The sequence below is a fragment of the Lactuca sativa genome, chromosome 5, assembly GCF_002870075.4.
Source record: "Lactuca sativa cultivar Salinas chromosome 5, Lsat_Salinas_v11, whole genome shotgun sequence".
Lineage (NCBI taxonomy): Eukaryota > Viridiplantae > Streptophyta > Magnoliopsida > Asterales > Asteraceae > Lactuca > Lactuca sativa.
This window is the reverse complement of record NC_056627.2, coordinates 275,460,482-275,480,744: the sequence shown is the minus strand read 5'-3', so window position 1 is coordinate 275,480,744 and position 20,263 is coordinate 275,460,482. Positions and strand designations below refer to the sequence as shown.

Here is a 20,263-nt window from a genome sequence, read left to right as displayed (position 1 = left end):
CCCTCTTTCCACTCACTGAGTCACCCTTGACTCACTACTCGGGACTATGGAACCGACTCGTGGTCCGACTCGCCGAGACCGAGAGCAACTCGCCGAGTTCCACGAGCAGGTCCCCCACTCGCTTCCAATCCTCACCTAAACATCCGCAAGAGGATTTGGGGTTTTGGGACTACGTTACCCTGTTGACCCCTCGTGCAGATACGAAGGGTTGGACCTTCAACACTTAAATCCCTTCTTACTTAGTGAAAGTTCATATGACTCGCCGAGTTTGAAGAACAACTCGGCGAGTTCCAGGCAATCTTCATAGGACTCGCCGAGTCTAAGACCATCTTCATAGAACTCGCTGAGTTCCACTTTGGGACTCGTCGAGTTCCTACGACCCACTCCCCATACAGACCAAAACTGAGACATGCAACGCTTCTAACCCATAGATCTAAGCTCCTAGGGCATTCTTATCACGTAAAGTTGCAAACTTTACGTGCATGCATGGCCCTATGAGCTCAAGAAGGCAAATCCAAGCTTCTTAAGCGGTCATACATTCAATAGGGACCTCAATAACCCTAACCGCAAAGACTTTATACTTCTAGGATGTCCATAAGGTCCCAATCTGAAGTCCTTTCAGAACTTAAAGCATAAGTACATGGAATTTAAAGATTTAGGGCTTGAAACCACTAATTTGGGACAAAAGGGGATCTAATGAACTAATGATCAAGGTAAGAACTTTTCTACCTGAATGGAAGCTTCTCACAGTGTAGATCCCGGATCTACCTCCCCTCCTTGCACACTTCAACCTCTTCTTCCTTTCTCTAAGCTCCAATCCTTCTCCACAAGGCCAAAATCACTCTTAAGAACAATATGGGGGGCTAGGGTTTCTCTCTACAGCTCTCTGGAAGTGTTAGGGACTGAAGAGGCCAAGTTAGAGCGTTTAAATAGGGTGCAAACGCCCGGATTAGGGTTTTTGTCCAAACAGGGTCTACTCGCCGAGTCCAGGGACCGACTCGCCGAGTACAAAGATCAAACCCCGCGCCTTATCCCGCTCCTACTCGGTGAGTTGGTCCTTCAACTCGCCGAGTCCAAGGAAAAAATGCATAAAATTAAAATATTAGCCACAAGAAATACGTACCAGGAACCTGGTGCTACAAATCTCCCCTACTTATTTCAAACTTCATCCTCGAAGTCTGCTGCTCGATCCTGAAACAGCTCGGGGTAATGCTCCATCATCTCCTCCACCGGCTCCCAAGTCCACTCTGATCCCTTTCGGTGCTGACATTGCACCTTCACGAGTTCCCCCCTCTTGTTCCTTAGATCCTTCGACTTCCTGTTGAGGATCGCCACAGGCCGCTCGATGTAATTCAGGTTGTCATCGACCTGAATATCTTCCAAAGGCACCACTGCCGAGTCATCTACCAAACACTTCTGCAATTGAGAGACGTGGAAAGTGCTGTGGATCTGGCTGAGTTCGGCTGGCAGATCCAACCTATACGCCACCTTGCCCACCCGGGCTACAACCCTGAATGGCCCGATGAACCTTAGGCCCAACTTGCCTCGCTTCCTGAATCGGATGACGCCTTTCCACGGCGACACCTTCAGGAGAACCATATCCCCGAATTGGAACTCCAAGTCTGAACGACGCTTGTCGGCATAACTTTTCTGTCGACTCTGGGCAGTCTGGAACCTACTTCGGACCTGTTGGATCTTCTCTATCGTCTGGAGTACCACTTCGGTGCTTCCCATGACTCTCTGGCCAACCTCTCCCTAACATATCGGGGTCCTGCACCTCGAAGGGAGGATCATCGATGCTTGCATGATAGCTATTATTATATGAGAACTCCGCCAACGGGAGGTAGGTATCCTAACTACCTCCGAAAACCAGAACACATGCCCGCAGCATATCCTCCAACGTTTGGATGGTCCGCTCACTCTGACCATCTGTCTGCGGGTGAAAAGTTGTGCTGAAATGCAGACGAGTACCCAACTCGTCATGGAATTTCTTCCAAAACTTGGAAGTAAATCGCACATCTCTGTCTGAAATCACTGATACGAGCACCTCGTGCCGCGCCACTACCTCTCTGATATAAATGTCGGCCAACTTCTCGGCCGAGATGCTCTCCTGAATTGGGATAAAATGGGCGCTCTTGGTCAACCGGTCCATGATGACCCATATAGAATCCACTCCCTGCGCGATCCTGAGTAACTTTGTGATAAAGTCCATCGTAATATCTTGCCATTTCCACAACGGGATATCCAACGGCTGCATCTTGTCGTGCGGTCTCTGATGCTCGGCCTTGACCTTCCTGTAGGTCAAGCACCGCTCGACGTACCAAGCCACATCCCGCTTCATGCAGGGCCACCAATAGTCCAGACGAAGATCCCTATACATCTTCGTCTCCTCGGGATGAATGGAGAATCGATATTTGTGCGCCTCCTCCATCAAGACCTGGCGCACGCCTCCGAGGTACGACACCAACACCCTGCGGTGTAATGACAATAATCCCCTGCTATCATAATCGAAGGAGGAAACCTGACTCACTATACGATCACTCTTCCGATGTTCCTCCTTCATGGCCTCCTGCTGGGCCTCCCGAATCCGCTCCAAAAGTGGGGTCACCACTGTCATCCGCAGGTAAATATCCCTGATCGGCGCCGCCTTGCGGCTAAGCGCATCGGCCACCACATTGGCCTTCCCCGGGTGGTAAAGGATCTCACAATCATAATCCTTCACCACATCGAGCCACCGACGCTGCCTCATGTTCAGATTCGGCTGATCCATGAGGTACCTCAAACTCTTGTGGTCCGTGTAAATGGTACACCGAACCCCATAGAGGTAATGTCGCCAAATCTTGAGGGCGAAGACCACCGCCCCCAACTCTAAATCGTGCGTCGGGTAGTTCGCCTCGTGAGGCTTTAGCTGCCTCGAAACGTAGCCAATGACATGAGCTCTCTGCATCAGCACCGCGCCCAACCCCGAAATGGACGCGTCACAATATACCCCAAAATCCTCTATGCCCTCTGGCAGGGCTAAGATTGGCGCCTCGCATAATCTCTGTCTCAGAACCTCGAATGTTGCCTGCTGCTCAGGCCCCCATCGAAAGACCACAACTTTCTTAGTCAGCCGCGTTAGGGGTACGACTATCTTGGAGAAGTCCTGAATGAATCTCCGATAGTAGCCCGCTAATCGCAGGAAACTCCGAATTTCGGATGGAGACTTCGGAACCTCCCATCTCATCACGGCCTCCACCTTGGCCGGGTCTACTGAAATCCCATTCTGGTTGACGAGGTGCCCAAGAAACTGCACCACGCGCAACCAAAACTCACATTTGGAGAACTTAGCGTACAAGCTCTCCCTCCTCAAGGTCTCCAAAACCTCTCTCAGATGCTCCTCGTGCTCCTCCTGCGTCTTGGAATAAACCAAGATGTCATCAATGAAAACTATTACAGAACGATCCAGCATCGGTCTACATACGCGGTTCATGAGGTCCATGAACGCGGCAGGAGCATTGGTGAGCCCGAACGGCATCACTACGAACTCATAGTGGCCGTAACGCGTCCGAAACACGGTCTTCTGTACATCCTCCTCTCTGACCCTCATCTAATGATAACCTGAACGCAAATAGATCTTGGAGAACCAAGATGCTCCCTGCAACTGATCAAAGAGGTCATCAATCCTCGGGAGTGGGTAACGGTTCTTAACTGTTACCTTATTCAGCTCCCGATAATCAATACACATCTGATGCGACCCGTCCTTCTTCTTCACGAACAGGATCAGGGCTCCCCAGGGTGAACTGCTTGGTCGAATAAATCCCTTGTCTAGCAGCTCCTGCAACTGCGTAGACAACTCCTGCATCTCGGGAGGAGCCAACCGATAGGGCACCTTGGCTATCGGAGCCGCACCAGGAACTAGGTCGATCCTAAACTTTACCTGACGCTCCGGAGGTATTCCAGGAAGCTCCTCCGGGAACACATCAGCGTAGTCTCGCACCACTGGAACCTCGCTCACCGTCGCCTTACCCGCCTCCCGGGTATCCATAATGTACACGACATATCCCGCGCAACCCTGCTGAAGGTAGCGCCTAGCCCTTGCTGCTGAACATACTGTGGGTCCACGTTGTGGCCTTTCGCCGTGGATCACCAACTCTCCCCCACTCGGGGTCCTGAGCCGCACCAGCTGTTGTGCGCAATCTATCACTGCTCTATTAGGGCTCAACCAATCCATGCCTATAATCACCTTGTTCCCACGCAACGGAATGGGAACCAAATCCACCAAGTAGCGCTCCTCAAACAACTTAGAACACAATCCCTGAACACTGTTGACGCTCGTACTGATCGATCATCGACAATCTCCACCTCTAAAGGGCAATCCAACATGCCCGAAGACTCAGTAAACCTCTTGCTAAGCGCAAGGGAAACAAATGACCGGGTGGCACCCGAGTCAAACAATACCTGGACAGGAATACTGTTCACACGGAACGATCCTAATGCATATATACAGAGCACATATCAATATCATAACATCATAAAAAAAAGATAAAGGGAAAGAATCATATCTGTCACCACATCGGGTGCGGCACGTGCCTCCTCTGTCATCAGCTGAAACGTCCGACTCCTCACCACTGGAGCCTCTGCCTTGCCCTGCCGGCCATCTGTAATCTGCAGGGTAGCTGGAGCCGGCGCCTTAACCGGCGCTGATGCTGACAACTGGGGGCAATTGGCCTTCTTGTGGCCCCTCTTGTTGCAGTGGAAACACAACAACTCAGATGTCTGAACAACCGAGACAGGAGCAGTACAATCCCTGCTAAAGTGCCCCGTCTTGCCGCACTTGTAGCAGCCTGATGATCCCAATCTACATGCTCCCTCATGCGACCTGCCGCATTTCCCGCAGCGGCCCGGCCCTCCTTGGCCTTTTGGCCTCCCATCTGAACCTTTGGGCTTCTTCCCCGAAGCCCCAACCACCTGCCCCGCCTCTGCCTTTCTCTTTCGAATATGCTCTAAATCAATCTCCCTTTCCCTCGCCCTGGCAATCATGGACTCCAGGGTAGGGCAAGCTGAAAAGCTAACATGCTTCCGGATGTCAGCCTGTAGCATGTCATGATAGCGGGTCCTCCTCATATCCTCATCTCCCACATACTGGGGCACCAACAATGCCCTCTCCCGGAACTTGGCGGTGATCTCCGCCACAGTCTCTGTCGTCTGTCGCATATCCAAGAACTCCCTGGCCAGCTGCTGAAGCTCGACAGCCGGCGCGAACTCTGCCCTGAACCTGGTCGCGAAGTCCGACCAGGTCATAGCCTCGACAGTCGAGGCTCCCAACGAGTCACCCACGGACTCCCACCAATCCCTAGCTCGATCTCGTAAACACCCTGCTGCAAACCTCACCTTCGACTCCTCAGGGCAGAAGCTAATCATATGTGCAGACTCAATGTCTGCAATCCATCGTCTGGCAGCTATAGGGTCCTTCGCCCCATGAAAATCCGGCGCACCACTGCCCGGAAGTCCTTGAAGGACAGTGTGCGAGATCCCGACTGGCCGGATGCCATGTCGCTCCTGAATGTCCGGAGGCAATCCTCCATCAACTCCAATATCCCTTCTTTGATCGACCCAAAAATAATGGGGGTCGACTCAAGGATGCCTCTGGTGATCTTTGACGCGATGAACTCGCGTAGCCCCTCATCTACTGGCTCGGATCCTGATCCCGAACCCAATCCCTCTCTTGTACTGCCAACTGCTGGCCTCGAACGTAGTACCACCATTCTGCAATACATAAATAATAACCGTTAGCGATACTGATACCTCTGGAGGGATCACTCCTACTACAAGTTTCCTGGTCTTATCTTGGTCCTCCTCGGTTCGGGTATGGATCCTCTGCTTTCAGTACTACGGGCCCATACTACCTTCCACATCTATCTGTACCTTCTCCAAGGACTGCCTTGACTCCACCAGGTCCCTTTCACTATCTTTGATCACTGCTATACTCATCCTAGGCTTGCCCTAGGAAAATCTCTAACTCCACTCTACCCGGTCCTCAGCTGCTGAAGGCCTCCTTGTAATGCCAGTTAGCCATTACCTGAATACCATCACACGTGGTGAGGCTCAGATAATAATTCGAGTAACAGACTCGGTTCTACAACAGTTAGACTCGGACAAGAGCTGCGCAATAGAGCCAAGTCCAGCACTCTAAGATTATCCAACCCTGAGCACATGTGACGCAACGTATTCACCTAATGTCTAACCCCCATCACTCAGAGTCCCACAAAGCACAAAGCAAGCAACATTCAGACCACAGGAAACAATCTCAAGCAAATCCGTCCTCATAAAGAGAAACCGACTAGCATACAATGCTAAACTCATAGTCTCATACTATCAGGTATAACCTAAACAGGCTATCCTACTACTGTCTACTCAATTCTAGCATGCAGTTTTCATTCAATGAAGCACATAAAGCAGGCACATAAGGCATCACTCCTAGATCCTTAGTCCTAGTCTAGCATGTTGTTCTACTGAAACCGATAAACATAACATAAGCTTGTATGGGTACTTTGGGGAATACTTACTTGAGCTCGGCCGGTCGCGCACATCACACACTTCGTTCCTTCTTAAAACTCTTTACTTAGCTTTTAGATAATATTTTCTTCTTTAAAATCTTTTAATCCTTCGATTTGAGTTCAGTCACCCCCGAAGGTGTGTCCGAATCCCTCAAACCAGGGCTCTAATACCAACTTGTAACGTCCCAAAAATACGAGCCAAAAATTTCATTTTTAAAACATATACTTAGTAAAACATTAGAAATAAAACGTTCACTGATCATAACATTTCATAAAAGATATCGCATGTCTGGAAAACATTTTCATAAAACATAATAAATGTCAGAGTACAAATCCCCAGGAAGATCTCATAGTGCGGAATACGAGGCATGTGTGTGATGGGCCGCTACCGCGCCAGCTCCTTCCCCTTCGAAGAAGAGGTACCTGAAACCAAAACTGAAAACTGTAAGCATGAAGCTTAGTGAGTTCCCCCATAATACCTCATAACATACAAACATACAATGAACAACTAGGAGATACGGGCCCCGCCCACACTCATGAAAATACGGGCCTCGCCCACACTCCACTAGCTGGGAGATACGGGCCTCGCCCACACTCCACTATCTGGGAGATACGGGCCTCGCCCACACTCCACTCTCAGAGAGATACGGGCCTCGCCCACACTCAGCTGCTAACCCATAATATACAAGTATCACACAGACAACGAGTATAGACAATTCTATCATACTGGCATATATCATAATCAACTTAACCAAGAGATACGGGCTCGGTCCACACTCTAATACTAACATCTCGTCTATACGGGCCGGCCTTGGTGCCTTAGACCCGTTACTACTGGAAGGAAACTCACCTCGAAGAGTAACTACCAAAGGTCTGACCGCTAGATGTCTGGCTGCTGCACCGGTAATCCTCCGGCTACAAACCCATAAACATAGATTAGCCACTCATAAATACCCTTAGGTCAATTGACTGACCCATCCCTGGTCCAAGGTCAACTCTTGGTCAAAGTCAACTTCCAGTTGATTGGACTCGCCGAGTCGTGGAATAGACTCGCCGAGTCCTTCTCCTACTAACCCGGTCATACTCGCCAAGTCCCTCTTTCCACTCACTGAGTCACCCTTGACTCACTACTCGGGACTATGGAACCGACTCGTGGTCCGACTCGCCGAGACCGAGAGCAACTCGCCGAGTTCCACGAGCAGGTCCCCCACTCGCTTCCAATCCTCACCAGAACATCCGCAAGAGGATTTGGGGTTTTGGGACTACATTACCCTGTTGACCCCTCATGCAGATACGAAGGGTTGGACCTTCAACACTTAAATCCCTTCTTAATTAGTGAAAGTTCATATGACTCGCCGAGTTTGAAGAACAACTCGACGAGTTCCAGGCAATCTTCATAGGACTCGCCGAGTTGTTCTTCCAACTCACCGAGTCTAAGACCATCTTCATAGAACTCGCCGAGTTCCACTTTGGGACTCGCCGAGTTCCTACGACCCACTCCCCATACAGACCAAAACTGAGACATGCAACGCTTCTAACCCATAGATCTAAGCTCCTAAGGCATGCTTATCACGTAAAGTTGCAAACTTTACGTGCATGCATGGCCCTATGAGCTCAAGAAGGCAAATCCAAGCTTCTTAAGGGCTCATACACTCAATAGGGACCTCAACAACCCCAACCACAGAGACTTTATACTTCTAGGATGTCCATAAGGTCCCAATCTGAAGTCCTTTCAGAACTTAAAGCATAAATACATGGAATTTAAAGTTTTAGGGCTTGAAACTACTAATTTGGGACAAAAAGGGGATCTAATGAACTAATGATCAAGGTAAGAACTTTTCTACCTGAATGGAAGCTTCTCACAGTGTAGATCCCGGATCTACCTCCCCTCCTTGCACACTTCAACCTCTTCTTCCTTTCTCTAAGCTCCAATGCTTCTCCACAAGGCCAAAATCACTCTTAAGAACAATATGGGGGGCTAGGGTTTCTCTCTACAGCTCTCTGGAAGTGTTAGGGACTGAAGAGGCCAAGTTAGAGCATTTAAATAGGGTGCAAACGCCCGGATTAGGGTTTTTGTCCAAACAGGGTCTACTCGCCGAGTCCGGGGACCGACTCGCCGAGTACAAAGTTCAAACCCCGCGCCTTATCCCGCTCCTACTCGGCGAGTTGGTCCTTCAACTCGCCGAGTCCAAGGCAAAAATGCATAAAATTAAAATATTAGCCACAAGAAATACATACCAGGAACCAGGTGCTACAGCAATAAGCTAATCCAAACAGATTTTAAAAAAATGCTTATTCTCACTACAATAAGCAAATAAGCAATAAGCTAATAAGCTAAAATTTAATTATCCAAACACCCCCTTACTATCGACAATCACCGGGAATGATGATATCATTAGCCAACTCTAGTGCTTTTTTGGTTGAAATATGTATTTGAAATTCTTGTTATAACTTTGCATGAAACGAAGTTTAATAATGTATTTACAAAACTTACATTGTTTGGCAAATGAAATAGCAAAATGACAACTTTTTATGGCTTAGATTAAGCATACCAATCCATATTAATTCATATTTGCTTGACAACTAGGATATCTAAATTGTTATATATATATATATATATATATATATATATATATATATATATATATATATATATATATATAGAGAGAGAGAGAGAGAGAGAGAGAGAGAGGTAGGTTCAAATATGGATTAAGAAATATTGTGTGGATGTAGGCATTAATATGTGTCAAGTATTATTTAATTTTAATAAATAATTAATTAAATCTTCCACCCTTTAATTTAGGCAAATTACTTTATTTAAAACCTTACTGCCTATTTCATCCACAGCCACAAAATTGCCTCCCGCTTCCATCGAAGATGTCAAGATCGTCGACACAAAATCGCCTCCTGCTTCCATTGAAGATGTCAAGATCGTCGGAGGGAAGTTCTCAGGTGCACTGTTCGCCATTCCGGTTGTCGTGACTAATCGAGATTGTCTCTAGGTTCGAAGAGGTTGAAGAGACAGAGGGAAGAGAGGAGGTCGTCGTCTCCTAGGTATGTGAGGCCGAAGGGGAAATGCAGCACATGGTCTGCTCCGATAATCAATTGTGAAGAGAAGGGAGAATGATGATCCGAGAGGGTCACGGCAAGCAACAACAACACACAATCTGGGGAGATGCGAAGGAGGTTGCTGCCCTCCTGACCACTGTGTGCTTCATCAATTCAGTCGACCCTATTCTCTTAGCCATCATCGATTTCTCCTAGGTGAGTTCTCGATTCCACAAAATCGGTACGTTGTTCGATCCCCAATCTAAATCTGCGTTTTTTAATTTTATTTTTTGTCAATTCAATTGATCAAAGTTTTCTTCCTGCAATTCTAGATTCGTTTTACCTGTGAGTATTTTGGTTAACAATATGCTTAATTGATCATTTCATAATTTGTTTTACATGTAATTCTATAAGATGCACTTCAAATCTTCTTCAAATGATAGTTGAAGAATGTTCTTCTTCTTCAAGAATGTCATTTTGAATCTCAACCAGTCAAGAAAAAGTTTGTATCAAGAATGATGTATATTGAGGCAACAAGTTGTATGTATTTATATTCTTGAACTTCATTTTTTGTATGTGTTTTTTTTCAGGACCACTCGGAATGTAGCAAAGTTATTTTGAACAACAATGGTGAAGAACGACTTACTATAAAGCTTGTATTCTTATAGAATGTGGCAAAAATGCAAAAAATGACATTGTGTTTTTATAGAATGTGATAGTAAAAATTGTTTTTTTTTGTTTATTTTTGGACCTTAGATTCTTCAATAATATTAATAATAGATGAATATTCTTTAAGAATGTTGTTATTCTTCAACTCATGGTTCAAAAATTTGTTATTATTCAAAATGTTTATTCAAACAGAATATATATTCTATTAAAATATGTATTTTAAACTTTTGGTCCACATTCATTCCTACATCTACACAATATTTACCATCCACATTATAACCTAGCCCTATATATATATATATATATATATATATATATATATATATATATATATATATATATATATATAGAGAGAGAGAGAGAGAGAGAGGTTTATTTAAGACCAACTATATTTTGTGAGACATGAATACCAAATCTTAGTCTTTGATCAAAACTGATCTTGTGGCTCATAAAAAAAATGATTAACTCTAATTAATCTAAGTGATGACAAATGCAATAAGCCTTTAATTTTAACTTTAAATAAGTCAATTTCTATTTTATTATTGACATCACAAACCTTGAAATATCTTTTTAAAAACATATTCTAAACGTTGAAAATTATTTAAAACTATTATTTTATTTACAATTTTCCCGTCCATGAACCAAAAAGACATGAGTCAGTGATGACTCATGAGTCAAGATATCAAAATTAACGTCTCTTTCTAAAACCTAGATATGGATTTACATTTAACAAGGACAATTAATGCAATTGGTATTCAATCTGAGCCTGAATCCAATTGTAACCCATTGATTTTGCTGTTGATAATCCGAATTCTTGTATAGATTACAATCTAGTCCACAAATCGCCAACTTATTGTTCCCAATTCATCCACCTCATTGATCCGATGTTGGCAGCAGCATGCACCGCCGCCATATTCTACCCGCGTTTTACTCCAGACTCCGCCATCCGCGCCGCTCCGGCATTGAATCCAACTCTTTCCGTTAACTACTCGCTTCACCGGCCTTGTCGTTTACTTACTTCCTCACCGCCGGCTGATTTCAAGGTTTATGGCGACAAGAAGTCACAGCTTCCCGAAGTGTTCGATTCTTCAGGTTTTATCTTCTATATTAATATGTAGAGCGTTTTTAATTATATCATCTCGTTTTTGCTTTCTGTGAACAGAGAATGAAAATTTAGTGTCGGAAGAACAAAGTTACGAAGAAATCGACATCGGATGGTTACCTGCATTTCCTCATGTATTGGTTGCTTCTATGTCAAATTTCCTTTTCGGTTTTCACATCGGGTAAATCTCCATCCACGAATGAATATTACGTGAATGTAATCACAATATCACATATATATATGAATAGAATCACCAACAATTTTAAATTCAAAATTTATAATAGACTTCTTGGGTTATGATTTTGAATATACTTTAATGGTGTAATGCAGTGTAATGAATGGTCCTATTGTATCTATTGCCAAAGAGCTAGGGTTTGAAGGCAATTCAATACTTGAAGGGCTGGTTGTCAGCATCTTTATTGCAGGTGCTTTTCTGGGAAGTGCAGGCGCTGGTTACCTGGTTGATCGACTTGGTTTCAAAAAAACCCTTCAGGTTGACACAATACCTCTGATTCTTGGTGCCATTTTAAGGTATTTTTTGTTTGAATTCATATAACTTTCCTTTCACAATTTTAGTAATATGTCTAGTCCTATGTCTATACTCTAAAGTTTATACAAGAATTTACAAATTGTTAACACTTTTGACACATAGAATCTTTACTGGTTTAACAGTGCACAAGCCCACTCTTTGGATCAATTATTATGGGGACGATTTTTTGTGGGTCTTGGTATAGGAGCAAATGCAGTTCTTGTCCCTATTTATATATCAGAGGTATATTTCTTTCTGAGGCTTCTTGGTAATTTTTTGTTGAATGAATTGTCCTAAATCTTTCCCAGATATATAAGAACTTAATCTGATTAAAAGCTCAACGTTTCAAAACTAAAAATAACACAATCTTACATTAAAGAATATAAATGTCATAAAGTTGCAGCATCTCATTACATCATGAAAGCAAATCCTTATAAAGTCATCACCATTTTTTTCAGGTGGCTCCAACAAAATACAGGGGTACATTGGGGAGTGTGTGCCAAATTGGCACATGTACTGGAATTATCGCCTCCCTCTTTCTTGGAATTTTCTCAGACAGTGATCCTCATTGGTAAAACTCTTTGAATTATGTTTTTGTTAATTAGTATTTTTGGTTAACAAAATGGTCTTTTATTTTTATCACCATTTATTGAACTTTTGACAGGTGGAGAACAATGTTGTATATTGCAAGTGTACCTGGTTTTATTCTAACACTTGGTATGCAGTTTGCTGTAGAGAGCCCCCGTTGGCTATGCAAAGTAGGGCCCATTTGGGATTTTCTCAACTTAACTCCCAAATAATTTCAATCACAAGTTCTTGAAAAAAAGGGCACAATTTTGTTACCAAGTAAAAAATAAGCTTACAATGAAAAAAAAATGATTTCAGAAGATTGTATTGATTGATTGTGAAGGCTGGGAGGCTTGATGAAGCTAAAGAAGTTATCTTTAATCTGTGGGGCCCATCCGAAGTTGATAAAAGCATTGAAGAATTTCAGTCTGTTCTTAAAAATGATGGTGGTGATTTGGACAGCAGATGGTCAGAACTTCTAGAAGAGCCACATTCTAAAGGTAGTGTTATTGTTTTTAAATATTTTGTGTTGTATTTGTATGTAAAATTTTAAATGAATTACGAATTTTCATTGTTTTAATGTTATAGTGGCATTGATTGGAGGCAGTCTTTTTGTACTTCAACAGTTTGCTGGCATTAATGCTGTTCTTTATTTTTCATCTTTGACTTTCAAAGATGCTGGAATCTCAAATGGAGCATTGGCAAGCTTATTTGTTGGATTAACCAACTTTGCAGGTTTTAAATGTGGTGTTATTTATTTACATTCTGGTCTCCTCATGCATGAATCAATATGCCACTAAATTTTCTTATTTTTTTAAATAATTACAGGTGCACTTTGTGCTTTGTATTTAGTTGATAAACAAGGGAGGCAGAAGCTTATAATTGGAAGTTATCTTGGAATGGTAAGATTAAGATCTAACAACTTCTTCATGTAAATCAATCATTATAGTCTAATCACAAAAGATACATATAATGAGCTCTTATAATGAGGGTAATTTTGTCTTTTAGTAAAAGTAGGAAGAATGGAATTGATCACCTTCTTCTACACACCCATAGCAATTGTGAAATCCATGAAACATGAAATTTGAAGGAATTGATTTGGCAACCAAAAACGTCATGTAAATTGTAATGGAATCTTGAATTCCAAATCCGTTATATTCCCCTAGAATCCATGACCCAAACAAGTTGGTAAAATAATGCAAAAATTGATAAAAAGTTGGTAAAAAAAATAGAAACATGGCTATATAAATCAGTAAAAAGTTGGGTAAAGAAATGAAACATAGCTCTTCATAAATTGGTAAGAAATCCACTTTGATGCATAAATTGATAAAGAAAAAAAAAGGTGCAACTTTATTACATAAATAAGTGTTTTACCCTATTCTTTATGTACATTTTTTTTATTTCTTTCCCTACTAAACTTAAATTATTACATATTCATATTACAGGCAATATCAATGTTTCTTGTTGCCTCTGGTATCGGCTTTCATTTAGATGAAGAGCTTCGTAACAACTTATCAATTTTAGGAACCATCTTGTAAGAATAGTGTTATTATATCATCTTTAATATCAAAGATTATATATATAATTTTTTAATTTTTTAATTTAATATTAAGGTACATATTGACTTTTGCAATCGGAGCTGGTCCAGTAACGGGTCTTATTATACCTGAGCTTAGCAGCAGCAGGACACGTGGAAAGATCATGAGCTTCAGTTTTTCTGTTCATTGGGTATGATTTATTTATTTATTTAGTAGTTGTTGATTTTTTAATATTATTTTGTGTATTTTAATTCAGGTGTGTAATTTCTTGGTTGGACTATTCTTCCTGGAGGCGACAGAGAGATTCGGTGTGGCGCCGGTTTATGGGAGCTTTGGTGTGGTGTCGTTATTGGCAGCGTTGTTCTCTTACTCTTTCTTGGTTGAAACTAAAGGAAGGTCTCTTGAAGAAATTGAGATGTCACTAAACCAAAGTTTCACCAAACGGGACTAGTAAAATGATTTTTGAAAGAGAGTTGGATAATTTGAATGAAGTCTGTTTGAGTGTTGACTTTATATTCTTAGTTTGTTATGATGAAACCTAATAAGATTTAGAAATCAAACATATTTTATGTTTTAGATTTTGATTAGTTTCATATTTAAAAGGAAGCTTATCGTAGGAAAGGGAGAATGGAATCTACAAACTAGCTAAAGACGAAGGGACAGAGAAATCGTTAGGTTTATTAAGGACGCCAAGAGTCCAAGAGTCGAGCTTTAGTGAAGGATGAGGATACAAGAGGAAATCTCATAATTATTTTCGTTCTTTATTTAATGAAGGATTTGAATGTGGAACACTTTGTTTATCTCCAGACATGCGAAGAGGGTTCTTGAATGCGGATTAGTCGCGAGGAAATGAAAGTGGCTTTGAGGATGGTGCTTTCATTCGCATGGGGTGTAGAGTTGACGCGCATATGTAGGTTTGATTGTCCCGTCTCACATATAAAAGTGTTACCACGACTAAGAATGTTAAGTTCTTTGTCTTTTGTTTCCATTTGAAGATTTCTCCAACATCTTTTTCTCGAGTTATTTTAAGGAATTAGTATTTTGATATTTTCATCATACCTGACGGGTGATTTTGATTTTTAACAGAGTTAGTCATAAGCATCAACATGTCTTGTCTAGCATTATCCTAAAGTTGATACCTTTTGAAAACCACTTGGACCATTACTAAATCTTCTCTAAAAATTGTCATGATATATAGAACAAAAATTAAAGATTTGATCCATTTGGTTGGCACCAATGTACAATTTTGGTCCAAGTATTCAAAATTTGAAGCGACTCTTGTGGTTTGTAAATGACTATATTATCCTCATTTTTACTTTTTATTTATTTATTACATTTTGGGAATTAAACATTATAATATTGACCCCAAACAACCACCGTAATCAGATATCTAACCTAAAATCAAAACCAAATTAAAACCTTTGAAAAGTCAAAACCAAATTCATGCGTATTACTGAAAATTCAAAACATAAACAATATTTGATTTCAAGTTAAATTTAACCCTAAATTTGAATGGGAAGGAAAAAGGAGGATGAGTAGATGTGACAATGTCAGACGAGGTAAACGTAGCTAGTGCTTTACTTGCTCTTGAAGTGAGATGAAAGAAAAAGGTGGTCGGAGGAGATGAGGCAACGCATGAAAGACAGATGATAGAAGGATGAATTTTGATGATTGTTTTGGAGGTGGTGTTGATGGGCCATCAACAAGAAGGAAGAGGTGGGCGATGGAGCTAAGGTGGCGGGGGAGAGTTGGTGGTCGTGAGGTAAAGAGATGAGATGGTTGGCAATGTAATTTGGATCCATGGATACGGTGACTAACTCAATCACCAATTATTTCAAACAAGACAAATGTTGTCTCTTTCATATTTTACAGAAATAGTGTATACAGTTTATACAAAACAAAGAAAAAAGACATATTAATGGTAGATTAGTCACTTTACCTATCATAATATAGTGTGCTTAATGGGAAAAAGGCAAAAGGATTAGGCGTGCAAAATTTTCAGACCATGAGGATGAGCCGCAAATTTTTTGAATATTTGGGCCCAAAGTGCAGATTATTGCTAACCATATGGACCAAAATTATAATTTACTCTATTATCTACTAATAATTAATTTTTATTAATTTACATCCGTTTAAATAAAAACCAACCAACCAATTTTTTATACACAAAAAATGTGCGGGAGTGCACCAACCAGGATCCGCCAACAAGGATGATGGGATTTGCACAGACATTGGCTGCTCGGTTGACCGTTGGCATGTCACTCTCAGTTTTCACGCATTGACAAATCGGAGCAATCATCGTCGTCGTCTTCTTCTTCTTCTTCTTCTCTCGATGCGCCGGGGCTAGGACTATCTCTATTGGTCTTATAGATTTTGGTTGTGTATTGACCTAGTTCGATCAATTTTGAGAAGAGATAGGGTTTCTCTCGCATGTAAAAGAGATGGATTCCACGGGTATTGATGGCGGTGGCGAAGGAGTGAGTTTAATAGAAAGAGAACGGTCTCATGTGGTGGAATTAGCGGCGTCGACCGAAGGTTCCGATCCAGTTTCGGAGGACCAGATAACTCCTCTTTTGACGCAATCAGACAAGCCCAAACTCAGTATATTTACCGTCTCGTACCCTAAGCGAAAAAACAACAAGGTATTTTAGAAATCCATACCACAAATTGAAGAAAATAAACCCTAGTTTATGCGTAGTTTGTTGCTCATGTCTGTAGCTTTGATGTCGTTTTATGACTAGAGCTCACTTTTTTTGTAGGAATTATTCATTCTCGCTTATATCCGAAATTGGTTATTATAGTGTTTCTTGATGAGTAACCAGTAATATTTGTGGCCATTGCAGGACCAAATTGCAAGATTAATTGAAGCGGAGACATCCCCATTTACACAGTTTATAATATGGACATGGGGCGGATCTAGGTATTCCGGTATGCTAAGCATGGTTTTATCATCTTCTATCTACTTCATCATGGAAGTTCTTCAGGATGTTGGCTCTGGTTAGTAATTTCTTACTGTATTGGAACAATTGCCTTTACTAAATTACTAGAATAACAGTAAATGTGAACATTATATAGTTATGTTCTAGCTACACAAAAAAACTGACAAAAAGACTAAGCTTAAACTGAATGCTTGATGTGTTTACTAAGTTTCTTATGCAATCAGAAATAATATGTACAAGAATTTCATGTTACTGCTTGGATTATTGGCATTAAGGATTGCTACTAGTTTGTCACCAGTTTATCTCACTTTTTTTTTGTAATGACAGCTCAAGCAATTCCTCTTTTTGAGATAGCATTTACAAGATGTGTAATGATCTCCATATTATCATATATGTGGTTAAGAAGAAGTGGAGAACCAATATTTGGGCCTCCAAATGTCAGGAATCTTTTAGTTTCAAGGGCTCTTACTGGATGTATATCTTTGTTAACTTTCATTTACAGGTAAGTTTTCTTCCAACACCACCTGCAGTTTGAAAAATTAATAGTAATTTATCATTTGTCTGGCAGTGCAAATTTCTCTTAATATTTGATTGACACTTTATTTATTTTTTGATTTTGCAGTGTTCAGAGATTACCTATGTCTCAAACTATGATATTAAGCTTTACAACTCCAGTTATGGCTTCAATCGCAGCACGCTTCATTTTGCATGAGAATTTGAAATTAGCAGAATTAGCAGGTAAAATAGCAATTCTATTTATGAAACAACTGATCATATTTAGAATTTGATACAATCAATGCATTTCAAAATTCTACAATGTATATGATTGTAATCAGAGTCCATATGTCACCACTAACACCAAAACCTAGTAAGTTAACATATTGTAGGACTGTTTTTACAGAATATTTAGAGTTACATTACCAAACATTACCCAATTATGTTGGTTGCTAAATATTTAGAGTTACATGTTTTTCTGTTAATTATCATTTCCAACAAGTTTGATAAACATAATTCCAAAATAGGATCAACTTAAGTCTTGAAATGAGAGGGTGTTAAGATTTGATCAAAAATGTCTAAAATATGGAATAGATTGAACGTATTGGTTTTTCATTTTTTTCTTATGATTGATTTTTTTTTTTTTGGTTTCAGGTATTGGTTTCAGTTTTTTTGGTGTGCTCTTTATACTCGGATCACCTATCAGCATACAAGGTACATAAGTGAGTTGGCAAATCCATGTAACAGCCACATAAGCAAAGGACTATAGTTGTCAAGAATACTTTTTTTAAAGGGTGAAAAATGGAGTTACCAAATCTCTTCCTTTTGTTGTTCAGAAGTTTCAGGAGAAGGTGGAGGTGTCCATGGAGCAGGCCATGTTTTTGCTGTTTTGATTGGTTCATTATCATCATTGGCTGGTGGAATAAGTTACTGCCTTATAAGGTCTGCAGCAAAAGTCTCTGATCAACCTATGTAAGTGTGACTTTTCATTTTATTATCATTATTATTATTTTAATATAAAATAATAATTTTGATTTCTGTTTCAGGGGTACTGTATTTGCATTTGGCCTTCTCTCTAGTCCTGTTGCAGCAATATGCATGATTGCTACCCAAGTAAGACTATGATTTGGTAAAAATTAGATTTTACTGAATTTGCTGTGTTTATTATCTTTATATCTTATTTGTTTAATATTTTGTTGCAGGAGTTTGTGCTTCCTAGCTTCTATTCTTTCATTCTTATGATTGTTCTCAGCATATTGGCCTTTTTTGCTGAGGTGAATATGCTTAAACTTAAATAATATACAATAAGCATTCTATTTATTTTGCAATTTTTTCCTAAAAAATAATATTATTTTGCTGCAGTTATTTCTGGCACGCGGGCTTCAACTTGAAAAAACCAGCAAAGTTGCAAATATTCAATACCTTGAGGTAAGTTCTAATTCTGGTCAAGAAACATGTTTCATTTAGCTCCAACTTAAAAAAAAAAAAATGGCTTCAAATTTTCATATAAAGTAAAATTTATGAGATTGAATTGGAAAAAATGGTCCCAAAAGTTTTGGGATTTTTTGTGAGAACATAAAGAACATATTCTTGATGGATAAGGGTAGATATATTGTAACCTTTTGTAGTATGCACAATCGCATCTACCTTTATTACAAAGGGAGCTTCCTGGAAGCCCGCAAAAATGTCAATACAACAATAATAGAAAATTTGTTTTTTTTTGTTTTTCAGGTGGCTTTATTTGAGTTATGGGGAATGGGATCTTCACGAGTGATTGTGTCATTTGGTAAATTTGTTGGATGCTTTCTTGTATTTGTTTCAGCTTTTTGTACCATTTATTTTGGACCAGAGAAAGAGATAGAGATGGAGTGACATCAGCATGTCTTACAAAGGTTAGCCATGCCATTGCCATTGCCATGTCACCACCCATTTTTGTTTTTGTAAACATTTTTTTTCTTCTGAAAGAAACAATATACCAACCAAAATCAGATATATATATAGAAACAAATTTGGTTTATTTACATCACTTCAGTTATGTTTAAAAAATATTCCAAATACATGATGTAATATTATCTACTAATTTACATGTCACGAAATCAGGGCTAGAATAAGATAAGTTGATACGTTTCGTTATCTAGCTACAATTATAGTATAAAAGTTAATGAAGTTTGTTGTTTAACAAAAAATATCTTTTGGATCATGCATGTTATTTATTCAACACATGGAAGTGTTTGGATATTCTATAAATGCGATTATTGTGTTATTTCATAAATTTGCTTTTGATTATCATTTTGTTTTCTACAGCAAATTTATTTTTAAGATTAAACTATAAATTTAATACTTATTTATAGTTTTTATCGGAAAGTAGACCGGTAGATGCATAGAACATTGTGTAATGATCTATAAGTTTGAATTCTAAAATTGCTTTAAACTTCTTTTAAGTTGCACATGTTACTTGTGTAGCGGCAAAAACAGAAATGGTTGAAACATGACACAGATCAGAAAATCTTAGATTGAGAATTTCAATTCAATAATTAGCCATTAATATATATATATATATATATATATATATATATATATATATATATATATATATATATATATATAGAGAGAGAGAGAGAGAGAGAGAGAGAGAGAGAGAGAGAGTTTTCAATAGAGAACCATTATTAATCAAGAAAAAAAAAACTAATTTAAAACGTCGAAATTTAAAACGATCAACGGCAAAAGTAAGGATTGTAAACGACAAAAGTAAGGATTGTAGACTTTTATAATATATATATACACCGGATTATAAGAAAACTGAGTTCCTTTTATTTTTATTTTTTTAGGCCATGTTT

At 40.2% G+C, this 20,263-nt stretch overlaps 2 protein-coding genes across 3 annotated transcripts; both read left to right on the top strand.

The window, feature by feature from the left end:
• The first annotated feature begins 10,933 nt into the window (after positions 1-10,933).
• LOC111898547 (probable plastidic glucose transporter 1) lies at positions 10,934-14,999 on the top strand. The gene is made up of 12 exons (XM_023894447.3): positions 10,934-11,348; positions 11,419-11,539; positions 11,689-11,889; positions 12,031-12,130; positions 12,346-12,458; positions 12,552-12,645; positions 12,798-12,954; positions 13,043-13,189; positions 13,283-13,356; positions 13,900-13,988; positions 14,068-14,182; positions 14,249-14,999. Exons 1-12 carry the CDS (start codon positions 11,141-11,143, stop codon positions 14,441-14,443), a joined length of 1,614 nt encoding a protein of 537 aa, XP_023750215.1. The 5' UTR covers positions 10,934-11,140; the 3' UTR covers positions 14,444-14,999.
• Positions 15,000-16,155: 1,156 nt separating this feature from the next.
• On the top strand, positions 16,156-19,506 carry LOC111898548 (uncharacterized). 2 transcript variants are annotated; one of them, XM_023894450.3, is made up of 10 exons: positions 16,156-16,634; positions 16,836-16,989; positions 17,259-17,433; positions 17,554-17,669; positions 18,081-18,140; positions 18,266-18,398; positions 18,473-18,539; positions 18,629-18,700; positions 18,789-18,854; positions 19,158-19,506. In XM_023894450.3, the coding sequence occupies exons 1-10, from the start codon at positions 16,434-16,436 to the stop codon at positions 19,296-19,298; spliced, it is 1,185 nt and encodes a 394-aa protein (XP_023750218.1). In that variant the 5' UTR covers positions 16,156-16,433; the 3' UTR covers positions 19,299-19,506. The 2 variants fall into 2 exon arrangements, with proteins under 2 accessions (XP_023750218.1, XP_023750217.1); XM_023894449.3 differs by having other exon boundaries at positions 18,263-18,398.
• The last annotated feature ends 757 nt before the right edge of the window (positions 19,507-20,263 follow it).

What these genes read in the sequence shown, in the direction of transcription:
- LOC111898547 (XM_023894447.3), top strand. Translation starts at nt 11,141, where the DNA reads ATGTTGGCAGCAGCATGCACCGCCGCCATATTCTACCCGCGTTTTACT. An exon ending in CTTTTCGGTTTTCACATCGG is followed by an intron (nt 11,540 to 11,688) that starts GTAAATCTCCAT and finishes GGTGTAATGCAG; the next exon opens with TGTAATGAATGGTCCTATTG. An exon ending in TCAATTTTAGGAACCATCTT is followed by an intron (nt 13,989 to 14,067) that starts GTAAGAATAGTG and finishes TTTAATATTAAG; the next exon opens with GTACATATTGACTTTTGCAA.
- LOC111898548 (XM_023894449.3), top strand. Translation starts at nt 16,434, where the DNA reads ATGGATTCCACGGGTATTGATGGCGGTGGCGAAGGAGTGAGTTTAATA. An exon ending in CTAAGCGAAAAAACAACAAG is followed by an intron (nt 16,635 to 16,835) that starts GTATTTTAGAAA and finishes TGGCCATTGCAG; the next exon opens with GACCAAATTGCAAGATTAAT. An exon ending in TCTTCAGGATGTTGGCTCTG is followed by an intron (nt 16,990 to 17,258) that starts GTTAGTAATTTC and finishes TTGTAATGACAG; the next exon opens with CTCAAGCAATTCCTCTTTTT.